Genomic DNA, 18,952 nt, shown 5'->3' on the forward strand with positions numbered 1-18,952 from the left:
ATGTGTTTATATATGCGTATTTGTTTGTGTGTATTTTTGTTTCTTATTTAGATATATAATTTATTTACTGTGTTTGAGAAACTGCTTGTGTGTATGCATTTTGTCTGTGTGAATATGTTTATGTTCATAGACTGTGCGTATGTGTGTGTGCGTGCGCGTGTGCGTATGTGTGTGTGCGCGTGTGTCCAGTCGCCATGTTTCTCCTCGTCATTCCTGAAAGCTGAAACAGACTCAGTTGCGGCGGGCAGATGAGAGGGAATCACCCCGTCACCCCTCATCCACACCTCCATCCTCCTCTTCATCTTCACCCCATCATCTTCTTCATCCTCTGACGGACTTCATCCCGTGGGCAGGACATACTTTTTGAGGAATTATACATGGGGAAAAGACTGTGGAAAACTAAGCCACACTCAATCGGTGCCTTTGGAGAACTTCGCTAAACTCACTTTTCGAGGATATTAACGTATTTTATCCACCTCTTCCACACAGATATCCTACAAATATCACACTTGGGGGCGTGTCATGTTATTTCCGATGGTTTTGGTGTGAATTCTCTTTGAGGACGAGCTAAAATCGTTAGCCTGCTAGCCGAACGTCTTTATTAGCTGGATCATTAGCACCAGTAATTTTAACCAGTTAAAGTTGATCAAACTGAAGGCATTTCAAAGTTGAAATACTTGACATGGTTTGGCACTCGCGTGTGTTATTATAAATACACGATTTTTTGTGTTTATATTTGAGAAAAACACTTCAGATGCATTGTGTCGAGAGAATGTTGTTAGCGCGTTAGCTCGAGTGGCTAGATAAAGGCACTTAAATATTTGTAAATTTATATTTGCGGAAGGCAAGATATCATTTACATTTTCACCCAAAAGTGCGAGAAGTTTTTAGGATAAATGACTTAATTTGCTATTTTCCAATTTATTGCCTGGTATGTTGATCTTTCACTGAGTACATTAGAAAATGTAACGTTAATATTAGTGAGAAGTTTTATTTGTGTATGAAATTACAAATATTTACTTGACTGCAGTCTTGAGACTGCATTTTACTGTGATGATGGGAGGGTTATGTTTATAGCCCTCTGCACACCCCTTCAAAGAGTATTCACATCTACTTTTTTTAAAGAATAGTACACTACATTTTTGGACTGACTAGTTTTGAACCATGTCTGGGGAAGTGCGTTTGAAAAAGCTGGAAAAACTGATCCTGGATGGTCCTGTCCAGGCTAATGGACAGTGTTTTAGTGTGGAAAGTCTTCTGGATGTTCTCATCTGCATTTATGATGAGTGCACCAACTCCCCACTGAGAAGAGAGAAAAATGTTGCTGAGTTTTTGGAATGGGGTGAGTATGGTGTTTTAAATGTGCATATATCTTAAAATCAATGCATGTCTAATATTAAGGGTGCCCAAACTCGGTCCTGGAGGGCCTGTGTCCTACATGGTTTAGCTCCAACGTCTTTCAGCAAACCTGTCTGGAAGTTTCTAGTATAGCTAGAAACAGCATGATTAGCTGGTTCTGATGTGTTTAATTAGGGCTGGAACTAAAATATGCAGGGCAACAGCCTTCCAGGATTGAGTTTGGGCACCCCTGTCTTATATCAACCATGACAATGTCAAGCACACTATTTTGAAGCAATGCATTCCATGCTAAACCTCCAATATTTCAATGCAATTCACTTGTAATTATATTACAGTTTTTCTCCATTGGTTTGGCTCATTTCTTGAAACAGAAATTACATTCTCAAAACAACAAGGACAAACCTTTAAATTACTTGCCAATTGTTCACAACAGAATTGAATTTCTCATTCATTTAATCAAATTGCAAATGTCTAAGTACATCTTTGCAAATGGTTAAGTAAAGATAGCCTACATTTAGCACACTTTCCAAGTGAAAAGATCTTGTTAATCTAAACTGATTGTTAATTTTCAGTCTAATGGTTCTTCTCTCCAAAAATTGTCAGCGTCATTTCATAGTAAATGTCATTACATGCACAATAGCCTGTTCAATTGTCAAAATTTGTCAAGACCATAATACCATGAATACCATACAGTAGGTGAATCCTTGGAACATTTGAATACAATTTATTACAACTATTTATTCTTTTTGCTCTGATATATGGAAAGTACTTTGTGTGTGATTGATCATTAAATAAAAAGGAGTTACCATTTCCTTGGCAGCATGAGTGCAATGTGTGACGTCAAACCTTGGAGACTCACATCAAGTCCTATTTCTTGTTTTCAGTTTTCTACACAATTGTTTTCTGTTAGCTAGACAAAAACAGTAAAGTAACCATTGTCAATGAAGGACTGGGCTAAGACTATAAGGTGGACATGAGGGATATTTTAGTGGTCCTTTGCCATAATGACAAAACATCTAAACATTTTGACTCGCAGTGCTTACACAATACTAAAGGGACGAAGCATTTTGGGGGCACTGACTGTTTAAATGAGAAGGAAATTTAGTTTTGGTATGAGTGAACTGTTTTGGGAAGGGTATGCGCTTTTGCAAGTGAGCTATTCACCTTATTCTCCGCCGACGAGCGGGCGCTGCCATTTGAATCTTTTTGGCTTGAGACTTCCGGTCTCATTCACTTCCATTCATTTTTTGACGTTAACAACTGCTTGTTACGCTGCTTGATGTTGCAATTTGATATTGTCTTATTATATTATTCTACTTGGTCTGTATTGTCATGCAAACATTTGTTTGTAGAGCAAGTAGTTTGACCGTTTTCTGCCGTTTATTAGTCCTAGTCATTTCTCCCATAGGCGACTGAATCGTAAATTCTATGACAATCGCGAAAACAGTCGCACTTCCGCATTTTAGAATAAGGTCAATAGTGTTGTGCTAAACTGTAACAGTTTTGCCAAATGATCTTAGAATTTTGAGAATCTAATTTCTCTTTCAAGAAAAGAGTCAAACCAGTGGAGAAAAACTGTAAATGCATGTTATTTATGTTTGAAGCATCCTAAGTCATTGCATTCATAGATTCAATTTGCTTTAGTGTAGTTGATTAGATATTAAAGCCCCTGAATAATTCCAGCATTATGGATGTGACATTTGCAGTAAAAATCTCAAAACATAAATTCACATAGAAAGTATATGTTAACATTATATTGAAACATCAGTTTATATTTTCCAGAACAACTGACCACAGAGTTAAGGGACCAGAAAAATGTCAATCTGTAGACATGTTTTGTACTTTAAATGAGGAAAATAAACATGCGTTATGGATGTGACAAAAAAAAAGACTGCGGGTTTACAGTTTACCACATACTTTGTAGAAATTCTGTGAATTAAACTGCACAATCCAAAAGAAACAATAATAAGCAAAAGGATAAGAGTTGGCTCTTTATAAAACAACAATGATTGTGATTATTTTATTTAATATTTTTACATTTATGAGGAAAAAATGTCGTTATGGATGTGACGGATGTGAAATTGCCACTTGTCTGACTTTGTTAAATCCAATAGAGTTTGAAAACATTGACCAATGCATTGTTGAGTATTTCTAAAGTACTGTAAAATACTTGCTCATCCAAAAAACCCAGAAACGGTTTCCGTATTTTAGTGAAAACGTAATTTTTTTCATGGCAAGGTTTACATTTGCACGGAATTGCTCCCCTATAAATAAGGAAGTTCATGCAGAAAACATATTTAAGCCATATTTGGCAGGCCTAAATCATAGGTGTGTGTGTGTGTGTGTGTGCAGCCCTGGAAAAGTCAAGTAGCAACATGCTGTTAAATTCTGAGCCATCATACCGGCAGGCTGAGCTGTATATCATAGAGCACACAATTGAAGAGTACAACACTTTATTGGACTTTTACTTGTTTAGTGTCAAATGATTTTAGTTTAATACTAGAGATGGGTGTGTTTTATGTCTTAAAGTGTTTGTTGAAAAGAAATCAGCTCTATGGCAGAGTGTTCTGACAATGAAGATTGCATTATTCAGTCTTGGTAATTGATCAAACCGGTTCCCTATAGGAAAGACTAGTGCATGAATAAGGCGGGAAAAAAGACCTCTGGGCCATATGGTGTCATTTTCTATATGAATAACACTGCTGATCATATGAAATATGAATTCTCCTCTTTTTGTGTTATATACAAAGCATTTCTTCAACATGACGTGGATGTTTGTGGGGGTTAAAGTTGTAAATGCTTTAATAATAACTCTTGGGAAGTATTGTGAGGGTGCAGTCATGTGAGTTAAGTGTGGCTAAACATACACAGTGTGGTGGGTAAATTGTCAGAATGGGTTTAGTCACGGGCCTCCTGACCCAGCTTAACTAATGAAAATGACTTTAAACTTGTTACGTTTCTGAGTTAAGCAGGAAGTGAATGGAGCGCTACATTACATTCTAGCGTGAATGAACATAGTGTGCCGTTTGTTTGTTTATTTTGTGGCGTGACTTGCAGCTAGCCTGAATGATCTGAATTGTAAACATTCCTTCCTTGGAAACAGAAGTCATCATGCACACAGTATAGACTGAGCAAGTGTGGACCAGCTTGAGAATAATAAACACTCTACAACAAAGGTTCCCAGACAAATCACATGCCTATAACCCCCAAAATATTAATGCCAGTGACTCGCAACCCCCATTATCCTTGTAAAGTAGTTATAATTATACAAATATTGCATGCAACGGCATGCACACACCACAGTGTATTGACTACACAAGATAATTAAAGTCTAACAACCATTAGATTTTATTTTAGAGTAATTTAAGGCTGCAACTACTGATTATTTTAATAATCGACTAAGCTGCCAATTTTTTTCGATTAATCGATGAATCAGATTGAAAAAAATCAACAAAAGCATTAATTTCTAACCCTTTATTCAAAAACAGAGCTCTTTAGAATGTGCACAAACATGTTGTCCTTGAACATCCCTGAGCTGTTTTAATAATAATAATAATAATAATTAAATAAATAAAAACAAACCTGGTAGTTTTGGCCTATCCAATCCAAATATCTAAAATCTAAATCAAGATACATACTAGACACATGAAATAGCATAAGAAATGATTGTTTGCTTAAAACAAGCAAAATTATTTGCCAATGGGTTAAGATAAATAATCTTAATGAGATATAATCTCAAACAGAAGTTTTAAGGATCATTTAATTTCTCATGCCATTTTTCATGTCTAGTAATCTTGATTTAAGATTTGTAGATATTTGGGCAGGAAATGAGATGAAATGACTAGGTAAGAAAAGCCTTTTTGCAGTGTAGCTATACATAACAACAGATGGATAAATTAATAATCCAAAAAAGGGGAGTAAATAAAAGCGTGTCTTTAGTCTTGCAATGCAAAGTAACTGTACCATTGCACTGCTGCTTTACTTCTGTTATTAACCCTTTCACTGGTGAGTTTAAAAGATTCTATCTGGAACCAGGAGTGAGTTTTGTTAGGTGATCATTATTTTAGAACGTTCACCCCTAATGTTTCCATGGCAACGCGTTATGTTTGTCAAGTGACACACCGCAGCCACAGTAGCGCCGTATGACGGGTATATCCCTTTTATTATGCTTTTCCGTTTTAATACAAAATATTCACACGCTTGCTCATCATGTCATCAACTACCTGATACTCAAATTTACATTAACGTGTAAGTGAGTGTTTTTGTTGTTTAAAAGACGTATAAAGGATCTTGATTGAACTTTATTGTTACTTTCACTGTTATGTGTATCTGATGTGAATAATACACATTAGCAAATTATATTTGAATGGATTGTTGGACTTCTATAGACTTTCTTGTGTGTTTTACAAACTCTAAATGTTTTGTTTTACTAGTACTTGTGTGTATTTACATGTCCAAAACATAAAATAAGCATTGGGTGGTTAAAAACACTGCGTAATTGTGATAATATGACGCGTCTTTTTCTGGCTCGGCGCCAGCCAACGCACCAAAGTCTAGTTGGATTTTTTTTCACGTCATGCTTGTTAAGCTGGATAACGAGTAAACACCAGCACCAGGGACATAACACTCCTCACATCAAAACGGAACAAAAGTAGGATTCTGTAGTGATTTACCCTGCTGTTGCTTCCTTCATCCTCATCAAAGACTCCAACATGTTTGCGTTTCAGGTGCGGGATCATTGCCATAGTGCTCCCGTCATCACTTTTGCATATTTGGCTGTTAACGCACTTTTTTTGTTGTTGTTGTTTATTTAGTGTGAAATGCTCCCACACAGGGTCGCATAGATTTCTCTGCCTTTACCATGTAAAATTGTCTGTTTTTATTCCTTTTTCTGGGAAAGTTTAGCATGATGTTATTGCGTTGTCATTAATTTGTCGCTAATGGCTTATTTTCATGCTTTTTTATGCAACTATTAACTATTTTGTTAGTTACAAGTAAAATATAGTAATTCTAATAGTTTGATCCATTTGATTAGATTTTTAGAAATCACCAAGCATCTGTCAGGCTAGTTTCATTATTGTGTTCCACATGTCGTCTTTCATCAGCCTCATGTAAAAACGTCTTTACTCAATCCATCATGTAGAATCGTGATTGGTCGTTGGTGTAAGAGCACTCTGATGAGCTGTTTAGCTACAAATCAGAGCATTTAAACGAAAACTGAATTGCCGAAACTAAGCAAACTTTGCAAATCAAGAGAGAACACAATGAAACTGGTTGTTGTTTTGTCACATTAGTTAAATATTTGCAAACGATGTAGATTATCACACAAATTTTCACAAGCGAATCCCTCTGTGGTGAGCGAGAAGCACCGTGAAAATGGTACGTTAACACTGCTTTGTTTACAGTTTGTATGTGTGCAACACTAGTTTTGGTTTCTCTGTGGAATGATGATACAGATACTGGACACCTCCAAATGATGCTAAAAGAGTCACACACTGTATTTACAAGGTATAATTTACCCCAAAATGTCATTTTTGTCTTTATATAATTACGTATTTGCGGCCGGGAAATCACACGTGAAGTGAGCTGCTGAATGTACGGGCATGCACCCTACTTAATGATAGACGCACGTGCATCTACTTTAGTGAATAGAACCTGCATAGGCTGTGAGTAACAGGTGATAAAGTTGTAAATAATATTTAGTTTGTGGCACAGATTGATTATTTGAGAGCCGTGCGCAAAGTATGAACAGCACATAGCAGTGAAAATGAAACCTTAAGTGTGCACAACATTTAAATAATCATATCGCATTTTAAAGTTATGACTGCGACAAGCATTTGATGTGTTTTTTCTTTTATAGCGAACACACAGTTGTGCATGAAAATAAATGTTTAAAGTGTCAGTGTAGCTACTCTAGCCTATATAATGTTGATTTTACCTGTGAATTAAATGGTCTAATAATGTTCTCAATGACAGATTGCAAGCATAGGCCTATCTCAAGCATAATTCAACATCAGAATTCTTATAAGTAGAACATAATTATTTATAGAAACCAGTAGACCTACACATAATATTAATATTTTCGTTTTACCATATGTTTGAGAAAAAACAATAATAATAGCCGACTCATATTAACCTTTATTTCACATCTACAGAATCGTGAGAGAATCATGATCTTTATTTTAAACAAAAAAATCGCAATTCTCATTTTAGCCAGAATCGTGCAGCTCTAACCTGGTATTAAGATGCAGTTTCGTCAATCCGATCACAAGTGGACAATGCTAAGTACAGGTGTAAGGGGGGTCTGAAATGTTGTGAGGTTGTCCATTTTTGACCACAATGAGAGGTGGTTGAAAAGCGCATTCAATCAGATTACTTTAATAGTGTGAATGCACATGTGGAGGAATGTTTTGGAACAGACTCTAAATACCATCCTCTGTCCGCCTACTGACTGGACACATCATTGTGTGACGTAGGGCTGTCACGATACTGGAATTCGATACCAATGGTCCCTTTTCACAAGACTATTGGGACGAATTTAACGGTCATCAGCATCTTAAATCCTTAAGTTTTTTATATTTACATAAAAAAAATGTATGAACATTTATATGCATTTATGTATGTATTACATCATCTTTGCTAGAAATTACAAAAAACGAATTGCTGCTTGTGTGAGGTGTTTCTAATGCAGTGTCTAGGGGACAGGACAGTAAATTTGACGTTATTCTCTTCTTTGGTTGCCGTCATCAGTCTCACACAATTTTTTTTTTTTACTTTTTCTGAAAGTCTTTATAACATCATCGTGGTGTTTTTCTTTTATTATTTGCACAAATAAGTTTGTAAAAAATTGTTTATTGTATTCTTTTATTCACTGCGCTCTTAGTTTTCCCAACTATGACAACTTCTGCTACTGAGAAACCCGGAAATGTGAAAAGCACAGATAAAGGGACACTGGAGCATTTCGATGTCACATCGATCAGCTGGTTTGTCTATAAGCTGACATACGAGCGATCCGCTGATGAATCGTGACTTTAAAACGCTCCAGTGTCCTTATATCTGTGGTTACACTCTGTAAACAATGGTGAGTTTGGTGAACTGATGACCTTCACAGCCAATCACAGTCATTTCTGTTGATTACGTGAAAGCAATGACAAATCAGAACATGCACAACAGCGCTTAAATGTTAGCATGAAATGGATGTCTTTAAAATTTCAGTATCGTGACAACCCTAGTGTGATGTGTCGCTGGGCATCAGTTAACTTACAGAGCAAAATATTGTTCCCATCAGTCTTGACTTCTGGGACGAGTCTTTAAAGTTTGGCGGGGTTTGAATAGGGTTGGGCTGATTGATGATGCCATCTCCGATGACCAATAAACAACACGAAGCTGAGCCAGCGTCGCCGATTCTCCGCCCCGTCGCCAACCCACTTGCGAAAAATACATACTTAAGCCCTGTTTACACTAAGCTTAGTTACTTTCCAGATTTGTTTTTCATCAATTCTTTAGGTAAAATGTTGATGTAATGCAGAGGTGGGTAAACTACGGCCCGCGGGCCATATACTGCCCGCTGAACACTTTCATCCGGCCCGCGAGGAAGTTTTTAAAATGCTGCTTCTGAGTAACAGTTTGGTTCAGAATTAGTAAATTAATGATGCAATTACAAGTGAACACCATGTGATGGCAGTATTGCACGCGGTACAGTTAGCGCAACCTGTAGAATTAGAACAAACTCTCGGATATTAAAATGCACTCGACCATTAATGACTAAATGAGTCAGGCAAAAAAATGTTGACTCTGAATGAAGTGTGTTTAAGGAAGAATGGACAACAAAATATTTCTTCACCAGTATCGGACAGATAGAGCTATGTCTAATACGCCAAGAAAGTATTGCTGTTTTTAAAGACTGCAACCTGATCACAGGTTGATCACACCGAACATGCTCTATGCTTTAAGAGGCGCCTCTTTTGAAGGGTTTACTAACTGCTGCTAGGGTTTTGCGCGCTGTATATGCGCCCTGCGCGCCTTGCGTTTTAACCGCCTGCTGCGCCTCGCGTTTTTGCCGTAGCAGACTCCAGACTTTGACACCCTTGCGAACAGAGGGGACCAGGCTCATTGTTCACATTAACACACTCATAATAACATGACTTGGAATAACGAAGACTAAGATTCTTCTTCCGTTTTATCTCATAGTTTTATGATTGATATGAGCATATTTATAAAAGCTCAAGTGAGATTGTTGTACATTTGACTCAAATTATATAATAATTGCTGGTTAAATGTGTTCATTTTTTGTCACAGAATATATTTTCCATGCAAACATCCACTTTAAAAAGATCTTTTATCAAAGATGTGTGGTTTCATCAAGTTTTATGATGATTGATCTCTATATTCTAAAAGCAGTGCAAATTAGATTATTGTAAATTTGACTGAATAGAAATTTTTAATAATTATTTTTAATGTGTTAATATGAGATTTTTTTCTATCAGACAATATGTTTTCTATTCTCCACTGTAAAAATTATTTAATTATTATTATTATTATTATTATTATTATTATTATTATCATCATTATTATATTTAATAAGGGATTATTTTATTGTTTTATGATAATTGATAAGTAAATATAAATAGCAGTGCAAATTAATTTGACGTGTAAATATGATTTAATAATATAAAAAAAAAAATCTGTTTTGTGTTAATGTGACATGTTTCTGTCCGATATTACATTTTCCTTGCGGACTACCTCTATAAATGAAGGTTATTTTTTTGAAGGGTTTGAAATGTGGCCCTTCACTTGGTTTGCAAAATTTGATGTGGCCCACGGGTCTAAAAAGTTTGCCCACCACTGTTGAAATGAGTAGTTTCTTCAGATAATTGATTTATTCTGTAGTTGTAAAACTCATATTCTGAAAAACTGTGAACTATTCTCTTAATTGCATTAGGCTAATATGATCCTTTCAGCCACTGGTTGGTTGGAGATGATGCCAGGACAAGCTTGAACTCATGCCCAGATCATCAGCCAGATTTGTGTTATTGCTGTCAGGCTCCTGGGACGACCACATGTTTCAGATGGGATGCTTTAATTTAGTGTGTCTGACAGTTGACAGTTTTAGAGATGGTACCTGTGACATTCTTCATACCTTATGTCATGGTTTGATTTATGAAGGTTAGGTGGGAAATGTTGTAATGTTACCGTTGGTCTTTCAAAGTCTATTTTATGCTGTTCTGTTATACAAAATATATGGTTTGGTGTTTTAGTTTTGAAGTCACAGTTTGTATGATTTTAGTAAAGCAGGGAGGAAAAACAAAACACAAAATGTATTTTATCTTTTTTTTATAAGATCAGTGGATTCATCAGCGAATTGCTCGTATATCAGCTAACAAACAGACCAGCTAATCTTCGTGGCTTTAAAACGCTCCAGTGTCCCTGTGTCTGTTGTTACAATCAGTAAACAGCAGCTCGGTGAACTGACGACCTTCACTGCCAATCACAGTAATTTCTGGTGAGCATGTGACCACAATGGCAAATCATCGCTGTTTCAGAACGCACTCAAATGTTTGCGGGAAATGGATGTTTTTAAAATTTCAGTATCAATTGGTACCAAATTCCAGTATCTTGAAAACACTACTATAGAGTCTGTGTAATGTGTTACAACAATACATTTCCGGCATTTATAATTAGAGTTGGATACCAAAACCCCATTGTTACCGTTATGCACCGGACCAAATCAGAATATGAAATTCAGTGCCTAATTTCGGTGCCACTGATGCTGCGACAAGGAGAAGCTTCAAGTGGTGCATCAAAGGCACACATAGGTATGCGTTGTCACACCATCTCTAAACATTTAATTCCAAACAATTTTAAGAGGTACGGACACTGTCGACGATGTTAGGTGTTTGTTCTTGTTGCTTAGATAAAGAAGGCTAAGCACGCAGTACAGCGCATTTGGTGAGCTACTTCCCTATTTAACATGTCTGATCGCGTACTTCAAATTTCCTTCAAAAATCCTTCTAAAGTGTGGCTATATTTTACAAGCAAGGATTCTGACAGACCAACGTGCAGCAGATGCTTTACAAAAGTTGCGTGTAGGAGGGGGACACATGTTAAACTTGAAACATTTGAGGCAGCATGGAATCAACTTAAAGGCAGAGGAATGGGCTGTCTTTGACAGCTTGACACATAATCTGGCACTTTCACTGAATGTTTACATGGACACCAATACTCCGATTTTAATATGATTAAGACAATACTCTGATTATAAATCTACCATGTAAACAGTGATTTTTAATTAAAGCATCTTTTTTGTGATGCTGTATAACAATAATTCATATTTTTACAGTACTGTGGCGGTTGGGTTTAGGGTGGGGATGGGGGTAGATGCTAAAAAAATACAATTCATTGGGTAATTTAATAAATAACATAATACTCGGTACAACTACTGTCAAGGAAACGTTGGACAGCACGGTGACGCAGTGACGTTAAACGATCTACGTGCTGTAGCATGTAAAATGGAGTCATAAAAGTAACATTTAAAAAATAACTCGTATACACAACCTAATTATTTTACTGTCTTATTCAGGTTAAGGCAAATTGTTAGATTAATGATGTCCATGTATACGCATTCACAAAGTTCATTCATTCATTCATTTTCTTGTCGGCTTAGTCTCTTTATTAATCTGGGGTTGCAACAGCGGAATGAACCGCCAACTTATCTAGCAAGTTTTTACGCAGCGGATGCCTTCCAGCCATAACCCATCTCTGGGAAAATCACAAAATTCAAATATATAAAATATGAATTGATGTTAACTTTTTAATTGTATTGTTCAAGGCGATGCAGTGGGGCTGTAGGTAGTGCTGTCTTCTCACAGTGAGAAGGTCACTGATTCGAGCATCGACTGGGTCAGTTGCCGTTTCCCTGCGTTCGCGTGGGTTTCCTCCGGATGCTCCGATTTCCCCCACAGTCCAAAGACATGCGGTACAGGTGAATTGGGTAGGCTCGAGTGTGTATGGATGTTTCCCAAAAATTGGTTGCAGCTGGAAGGGCATCCGCTGTGTAAAACTTATGCTGGATAAGTTGGCGGTTCATTCCGCTGTGGTGACCCCAGATTAATAAAGGGACTAAGCCGAAAAGAAAATTAATATATTGTTCAGTAAAAATTTTAGAAAATCTGATAAGGTTACATATTTTTTATCAAATAATTTTGTGACTCAAAAGTATCGGTTCAGACATCGATACCATTTTAAAAGTATCGATTTAGCACCGGTATCGAAATAACCTCCAACGAGACCCAACTTTATTTATAATGTGTTTCGAAATCGAAATTCTCTTTACCTAGACTTTGATTCAGCATTTCATTGTACTTTTTTGTAAAGTAAGTTTTATCGAACACAAATATTCCACAAAGAATTAGCTATTTTCATTTTATCGTACTTTTAAATGCATTGACTAATTAGCACTTAGTGTGCCGATTTCACACTCTTTCCACTTTTCCTGCTGACCTAAAAAAGGCTTGTACACTTTTTATTTTAAGGCAAATGTAGGAATGTGCAAGTCACAGATGTCATCCAGGCCCAACTGTTTAAAAGGAAAAGCTGATTCGGTGACTAACAACTACCCTCTGGTATTTGAAGAAGTCCCCTGTATAGTGTGTTTCTCCAGACAGCTGGTTTAAATTGACAAGCAGGGTGGTTTTATGTGACTGTCCTGTCACCAACCAACATCTTCTGCTCTTTTAGTATTCGGCCTTTCGAATGTTTATTTATGCAGTTTGGGTTTGCTGTCAGGTAAAACCGGTCTCATATTTTGGGATTAGCTTTGCATTAACTTTGGGAGGTTTCTCGAATTGAAAGGTTAAATCCTTCTCATCATGAGCTTTCCCTTTATATTCGCCCCTTATTTGTATCTGAATTACAGCAAGTCGGCGCATGTTAAGGAGTGTTATGCTCTGTGATTGGCAAGACCAATATGATTTTAGGGATGAAATTAATCTTGTTTTCTGTCCTGAAAGGATTGGGTTTTGGACCAGACTTGTTCCTCCATTGTTATTTGCTCTCTCACAGATGAGCATGATGGCCAAAGTGTAAAAGCTATCAGTTGTTTACGGTGTTAAAATCTGTTGCCTAACTGATTTCAGAAATTCTGATTAGAAGCTTATGTTTGCAGATCATGTTATTTTTGTCTTCTTTAACGTAACCTAATATTTTGTTTGTTTCTGCTTGAGATGAAAACCTTATCCCAATACATTCACATGCTTAACTGATATGTTTTTAACATAATCATGCTGTGATTTTGGCCAGGAGAGATTGTTAACTAGCTTTGCACATTTTATTTCATTTAGACTTGTTTTTAAGTTTATTTATAACTTTTTCTACTAGTTTTTAATTTGTATATGCACATTTTGCAAACGCCAAGGTGCACACAAGTTTTAAAAATGCTCATAAAAACATATGCGCATAACTGAGTAGGATAGTTTATTCAATAAGAAAAGATGCGCATAAACTATGATGGAAACACTTTTACCAAGAAAATTCCAATATGCGCATTAAAAAAAGTCATGTGATTTAGTTATAAGACATCATGTGTTGATAAAAATGTGTGTGATTGGACAAACCAGCTGGCTGAGCACTTTGTAAAACATCTGAAATGTTGTTTTTGATATTTTAAAACGTCGTAACCTTTTCAGTGTTAGTGTTATTATATTTTTAATTACCTCCTGAATTAATCCTACAATTTTTTTAAATAGTTTTTTGTGATGTAATCTTTTTACAGAATTTTCCACTATATTTTTCATTCATTCATTTTCTTGTCACCTTGTCCCTTTATTAATCAGGGGTCGCCACAGCGGAATGAACCGCCAACTTATCCAGCAAGTTTTTACGCAGTTCTTCCAGCCGCAACCCATCTCTGGGAAACACTATATTTTTAAGTCTTGTTTTTTTTTCCTTTGTAGTTTTGCTGGAATAAAAATGTATATATTACGGATGGACGATATATCGGTGGCCATATCAATATCGGCCGATAAATGCTATTTTTAATATTAGTGTTATCGGTCTGACATCAATATTAGGCCGATCTCTTTAAACCGATAGATTAAGTACTTATCTGCATGTCTCATTCATACATGGGTCGACCTTGTTCAGACTTGTCCGGTGCACCATAACTGAGCTTCCTCACATTGTTTATTTCTTCAAAGTTTGTACTTTTTTTGTGTGGTATTGCTGTGTGTTAATATCCCAGTTATTAACCATATTTCTTATCTTTGTAGATGTTTGATAGAGTTTTATTGTGTATTTTGGTTTAAATTTCCTCAGGAAAAAATATTACGTGTAAACATTTGAGTAATTTTCCCAATTGACAACCGCTGCTCATTAACAAAATATAAACCGTTAACTGGTCAGATTAATATTAAATAAAAAAATGAATTGACGTGTCTATTTTGTGTCTGACACATTAAATTTAGCGTTTTAAAATACTGTTTAAATTTAAAGAGGTATCAGGTATCGGCCCAAAAATCTATATCTAAATATGTTTTTTATGGCTACAGAACAAACCAACGTTGTGTTCAATGACTTGCCTGTTTAACATAACTTGTCTAGTTAACCTAATTAACCAGTTAAGCATTTTTAAGGGGACCTATTATGCAAAAAATTACTTTTAAAAGGGTTTTAAACACAGTTGTGTGGCGTGTGTGAATATAGCCAGCCTCTAATGATAAAAAATATATACATTTTATTTTTTAATTATCACATTTTATAAAAACTGACTGCAGAAACACTTTGATTGACATTCTCCCTTCGTGCATGTCATTGGAGGGGAAAATCCCCGCCCATTAGTGACAATTTCTCTCATTAGCATAGACAGCCCTGAGTAAGAAGTAAGGATGTGCACAAGTATTCGATTAATCGTAAACTCATCAGGGATGATCGAGCATGAAATCGATGATTGATTGGCTCTAAAATAAATTTCATTCTGATTGGTTATGCTGGTATTTGGGCAGTAGTCTAATATTTGATTGGTTATGGCTGCAGGAAGTTGTAGTCTAGAGACTAGACTGGAGCGCAGATCAAGTATGGCTTCTAAAGCGTGCAGTGATGTCTGGCAACACTTAAAAACTTGCCGAAAAACAGTCAAGTGTAACATGTGCAGCACCACATTCATCTACAATTCCACAAGGAGTTTGATGCGTTACCATTTTGCACATAAATACAAAAAAGGAGATGATGCCGGTGTCACAACCAGCAGTCAGACGAGGATAAAAGAACTCATGTCCATACCTTTTGCTAATAAAGTTGGATATTCCAATCCATTTATTGTCTATTTTGTCAAAATTAAAAAAAGTAAACATCAAAACAATAATAAACCCGTTCTCACATTCATGATGTTCAAAAAGTTTGTTTGACCTTCTTCTAAACCTCTCAGCTCATCGTGAAGAGAGCATAAATACCATATTCCCTCTGTTATGGCACAAAAGAAAATTGCAACACATAAAAGGCTTAACAGTGATATTTAATTCATCTTGTCTCTTCCTAACGACTATTCTCTTTTTTTATTCTATCAGACGCGATTTAGCGGTACATCCTTTATAAATTGTCCGACGCGCACTGCTCTCTGGGGTTTTGTGCTCAAGCCATCCCATACTGACTGTCTGGAGCTCAGACGTGCGTATACTGCTGAAGCCCATGCCAGAGTGTGTGTGGTCACGTGATGAGCTGTTCAGAAATGCTTGGCAAAACACAGTTTGGATGTGGATTGTTAGAAAATAAATTAGAGCATACCATATACAACCTCAAGTGGCGCGAAAGAAAATTGCAACCCATAAATGGCTCCAACAGTGATATTTAATTCATCTTGTCTCTTCCTAACGACTTTTCGGTCTTTTGAATCTATCTGGTAAGGTGTCACAGTGTCAGCACACTGCTTCAATCTTTCGCTTTCAGGCTTGTACTTAGTAATTTTAGCGAAAACCTCAGATACTGTTGGTTGGTTTCTGTTGGTTGTGCACCTTTTTAACCAACCAAGTTTGTTGACGCCATTATAACGACACAGATCACTCTGCCTATTCATGACAGAGTCCCGTTGAAAAAATGATTGACAGGTGATAATTTGTGTGTAACTTATCTTTATTTATTTATGATTTGGTTATGGGTAAAACAAAGACCATGCGTTGAAACGGCAGGTTACAAATAATTAATTCGTTATAAAATAACTAGTTATTTATCAATAAATAATTCACCGCCACCTACAATAACAATGTCATCTTCCATCATGATGTTTTACATTAGACATTGTACAATGTCAAATTGGTCGACCTCGCCCAACCTTGTAAGAAAAATGCGCTATAACTACGGTTGCGTGGACATCGCCAACCATTGTTTCCTGAATCCTGTCATAGTTTTATCAACAACATTTTTAACAGGGCCTTAATTAAAATATTTAAAAAAGTGTATTGTTATTTAATTGTCGCTATGACGCACACCCCACCTCTTGCTTAAGCTCCACCCCCGATTAATCGAGTACTCGTTTCTCAAACCTGTGGATTAATCGAAATAACGAATGATCAGAAATACCCATGCCTTTCTGATTCTGCTGCTCTGCTAACACATAGGCATTTTAAGCTCCACCCCCTTTTTTATAAAAGCTGAAAGCACGATCTCATTTGAATTTAAAGCGACAGTCACCAAAACGGCACAATTTGGATCAAAACCTAACACGGGCAAAGTTATAAAACATTTGGGAAAGCATTTAAAAAAACAACTTCAATTTACAGGAGGCCTAATAATTTAGTCTTCAACTGTCTGTATATATCTCCATTTAAGTATATGAAATAACCACATGACATTAAACGAAAGCTAAAGAAGTCTTGACTATTTATGTTCCACCCAGTGTTTGTATTATGCAGACGTTTGACAGTGAAAATGCTCTTGATGTTGGAGTTGAGCAGAGCACAGCACACACTCACAAGTATATCTGAGCTCTTTCTGCAGTCTGGCTTTAAAGCGCTTCTTTCCCTCTATGGAAATGGTGTTTTAATGATCCTGCCAGTGTCTTTGCCTTTATATGGTCTCCGAGCGCGGGTCTCTTGGGTATGGCTGGAGATAGATGGTGTGGTTCATTTGATTTGCAGCTCTGTGTCCCCTTACGCTCCAGACTGTGACAGTGATATATACACAATGAGGTTTCCGCGTTCAGATCTGTAATGAACACTGAACCCTTATGTGTGCCGCAGTTGTTTTGGACACTTTGGAAACCATGTAGGTTCTTTTCGACCTTTAAACTGTGCTTTATAAATAGACTTTATACACCTTCCCTGTTTGATGTACCGGAGGCCGTGATGGCAGTTCCAGGTGGTCTGTTTTCCATCTGTTTCTAATGCCCTGTAAAAGGATGCCTGACAGGGTGGTAACATTCGATATTCACAGCATTGTTTACATGGATTCGCACTCATATCCTAAAAAGTTATGCATTTGGTATCGCACATCTGCAAGTCACTGGTTGTTCAATGTTGAGTCTAGATTATAGTTGACCAGGAGCCACAGTTCAGAACATGTGAGTTTTGTGGAGTCATTGCAGAGTTTAACCATAATGGAGTAAAAGTTCTGGAAGGCCGGTGTCCTGCATAGTTTATCTCCAGCTTCCTTCAACACACCTGCCTGGGATTTTCTTGTATACCTAGAACAAGCTTGATTAGCTGGTTCAAAAGTGTTTAATTGGGCTTGGAACTAATACCGTGGTCACTCTAGAGCAGGGCTATTCAATTAGTTTGTCATGGGGGCCGGTTCATGAAAAGCATCCCAAACAAGGGCCGGAGAGCTATGACTTGCTATATGAGTGATGACACAACAGCATATAAGAGCCCATATGCTGTATATTTTTGCTCCTTAAGACACCCATGTTGGCTTTTTATACTTTAAAATGTTAATATATTGTATTTTGAAAGTACATAATATTACTGCATTGTACAATAGACTTTTTTACAAACATTCAAATGTTGTATTTCATGTAGGCTTCTTCTACATTCAGACACATTCATATGTTTGAACTGCATAACAATTAGGGATGCAACAATTATAGATTTTGGTCGTACGATTATATAGCCTGAAGAATAATCATGGTTTATCACATCTAATGTAAATTCAAGCTTTATATTAAGTAAGCTATTTAGATTAACTGTTGTTGCCATCTGCATTCATGCATACATAATCATTTTAATAATAATTTGTCTAATATATCATTTGTTTACATTGCACTGAAAGGCATGCACAACTCTCACCGTGAGATGTTTTCTCCGCTGGCGCCTGCATATTGTCATATATTCTTACATTAGAAATAGCAAAGGGGAAAAGCAAATAGCAAAGGGGAAAAGGCATGATATGGGAACGGCCGCTGCTATAGTTAATCCTGTGTGTGTGCGTATTAGCCTTGGTGTTCTTCAAACTTAAAACTAGCGCACAGGCAACTTGGCATTTTGCAGCGGTTTCGTTTCGTTCCATGCAACAGAAATGCAGCTTAGAGAAGACTTTACGATTAATAAACTGTGACGAATTAAAGCGCAGTTAATAGTAAAATCGGTTAATCGTTGCATCCCTATTAGCG

At 36.6% G+C, this 18,952-nt stretch overlaps 1 protein-coding gene across 12 annotated transcripts in view; it reads left to right on the forward strand.

Moving 5' to 3' along the window:
• Window positions 1-194: 194 nt before the first annotated feature.
• Window positions 195-18,952, forward strand: part of cdc42bpaa (CDC42 binding protein kinase alpha (DMPK-like) a) — a 171,518-nt gene continuing 152,760 nt past the window's right edge. For all 12 annotated transcript variants that reach the window (XM_073928165.1, XM_073928166.1, XM_073928167.1 and 9 more), the window contains exon 1: window positions 195-1,342. In XM_073928165.1, the coding sequence (XP_073784266.1) occupies window positions 1,165-1,342 (178 nt within the window). In that variant the 5' untranslated portion in view covers window positions 195-1,164. The remainder of the gene's footprint in view (window positions 1,343-18,952) is intronic.

The sequence above is a fragment of the Danio rerio genome, chromosome 17 (assembly GCF_049306965.1).
Source record: "Danio rerio strain Tuebingen ecotype United States chromosome 17, GRCz12tu, whole genome shotgun sequence".
Lineage (NCBI taxonomy): Eukaryota > Metazoa > Chordata > Actinopteri > Cypriniformes > Danionidae > Danio > Danio rerio.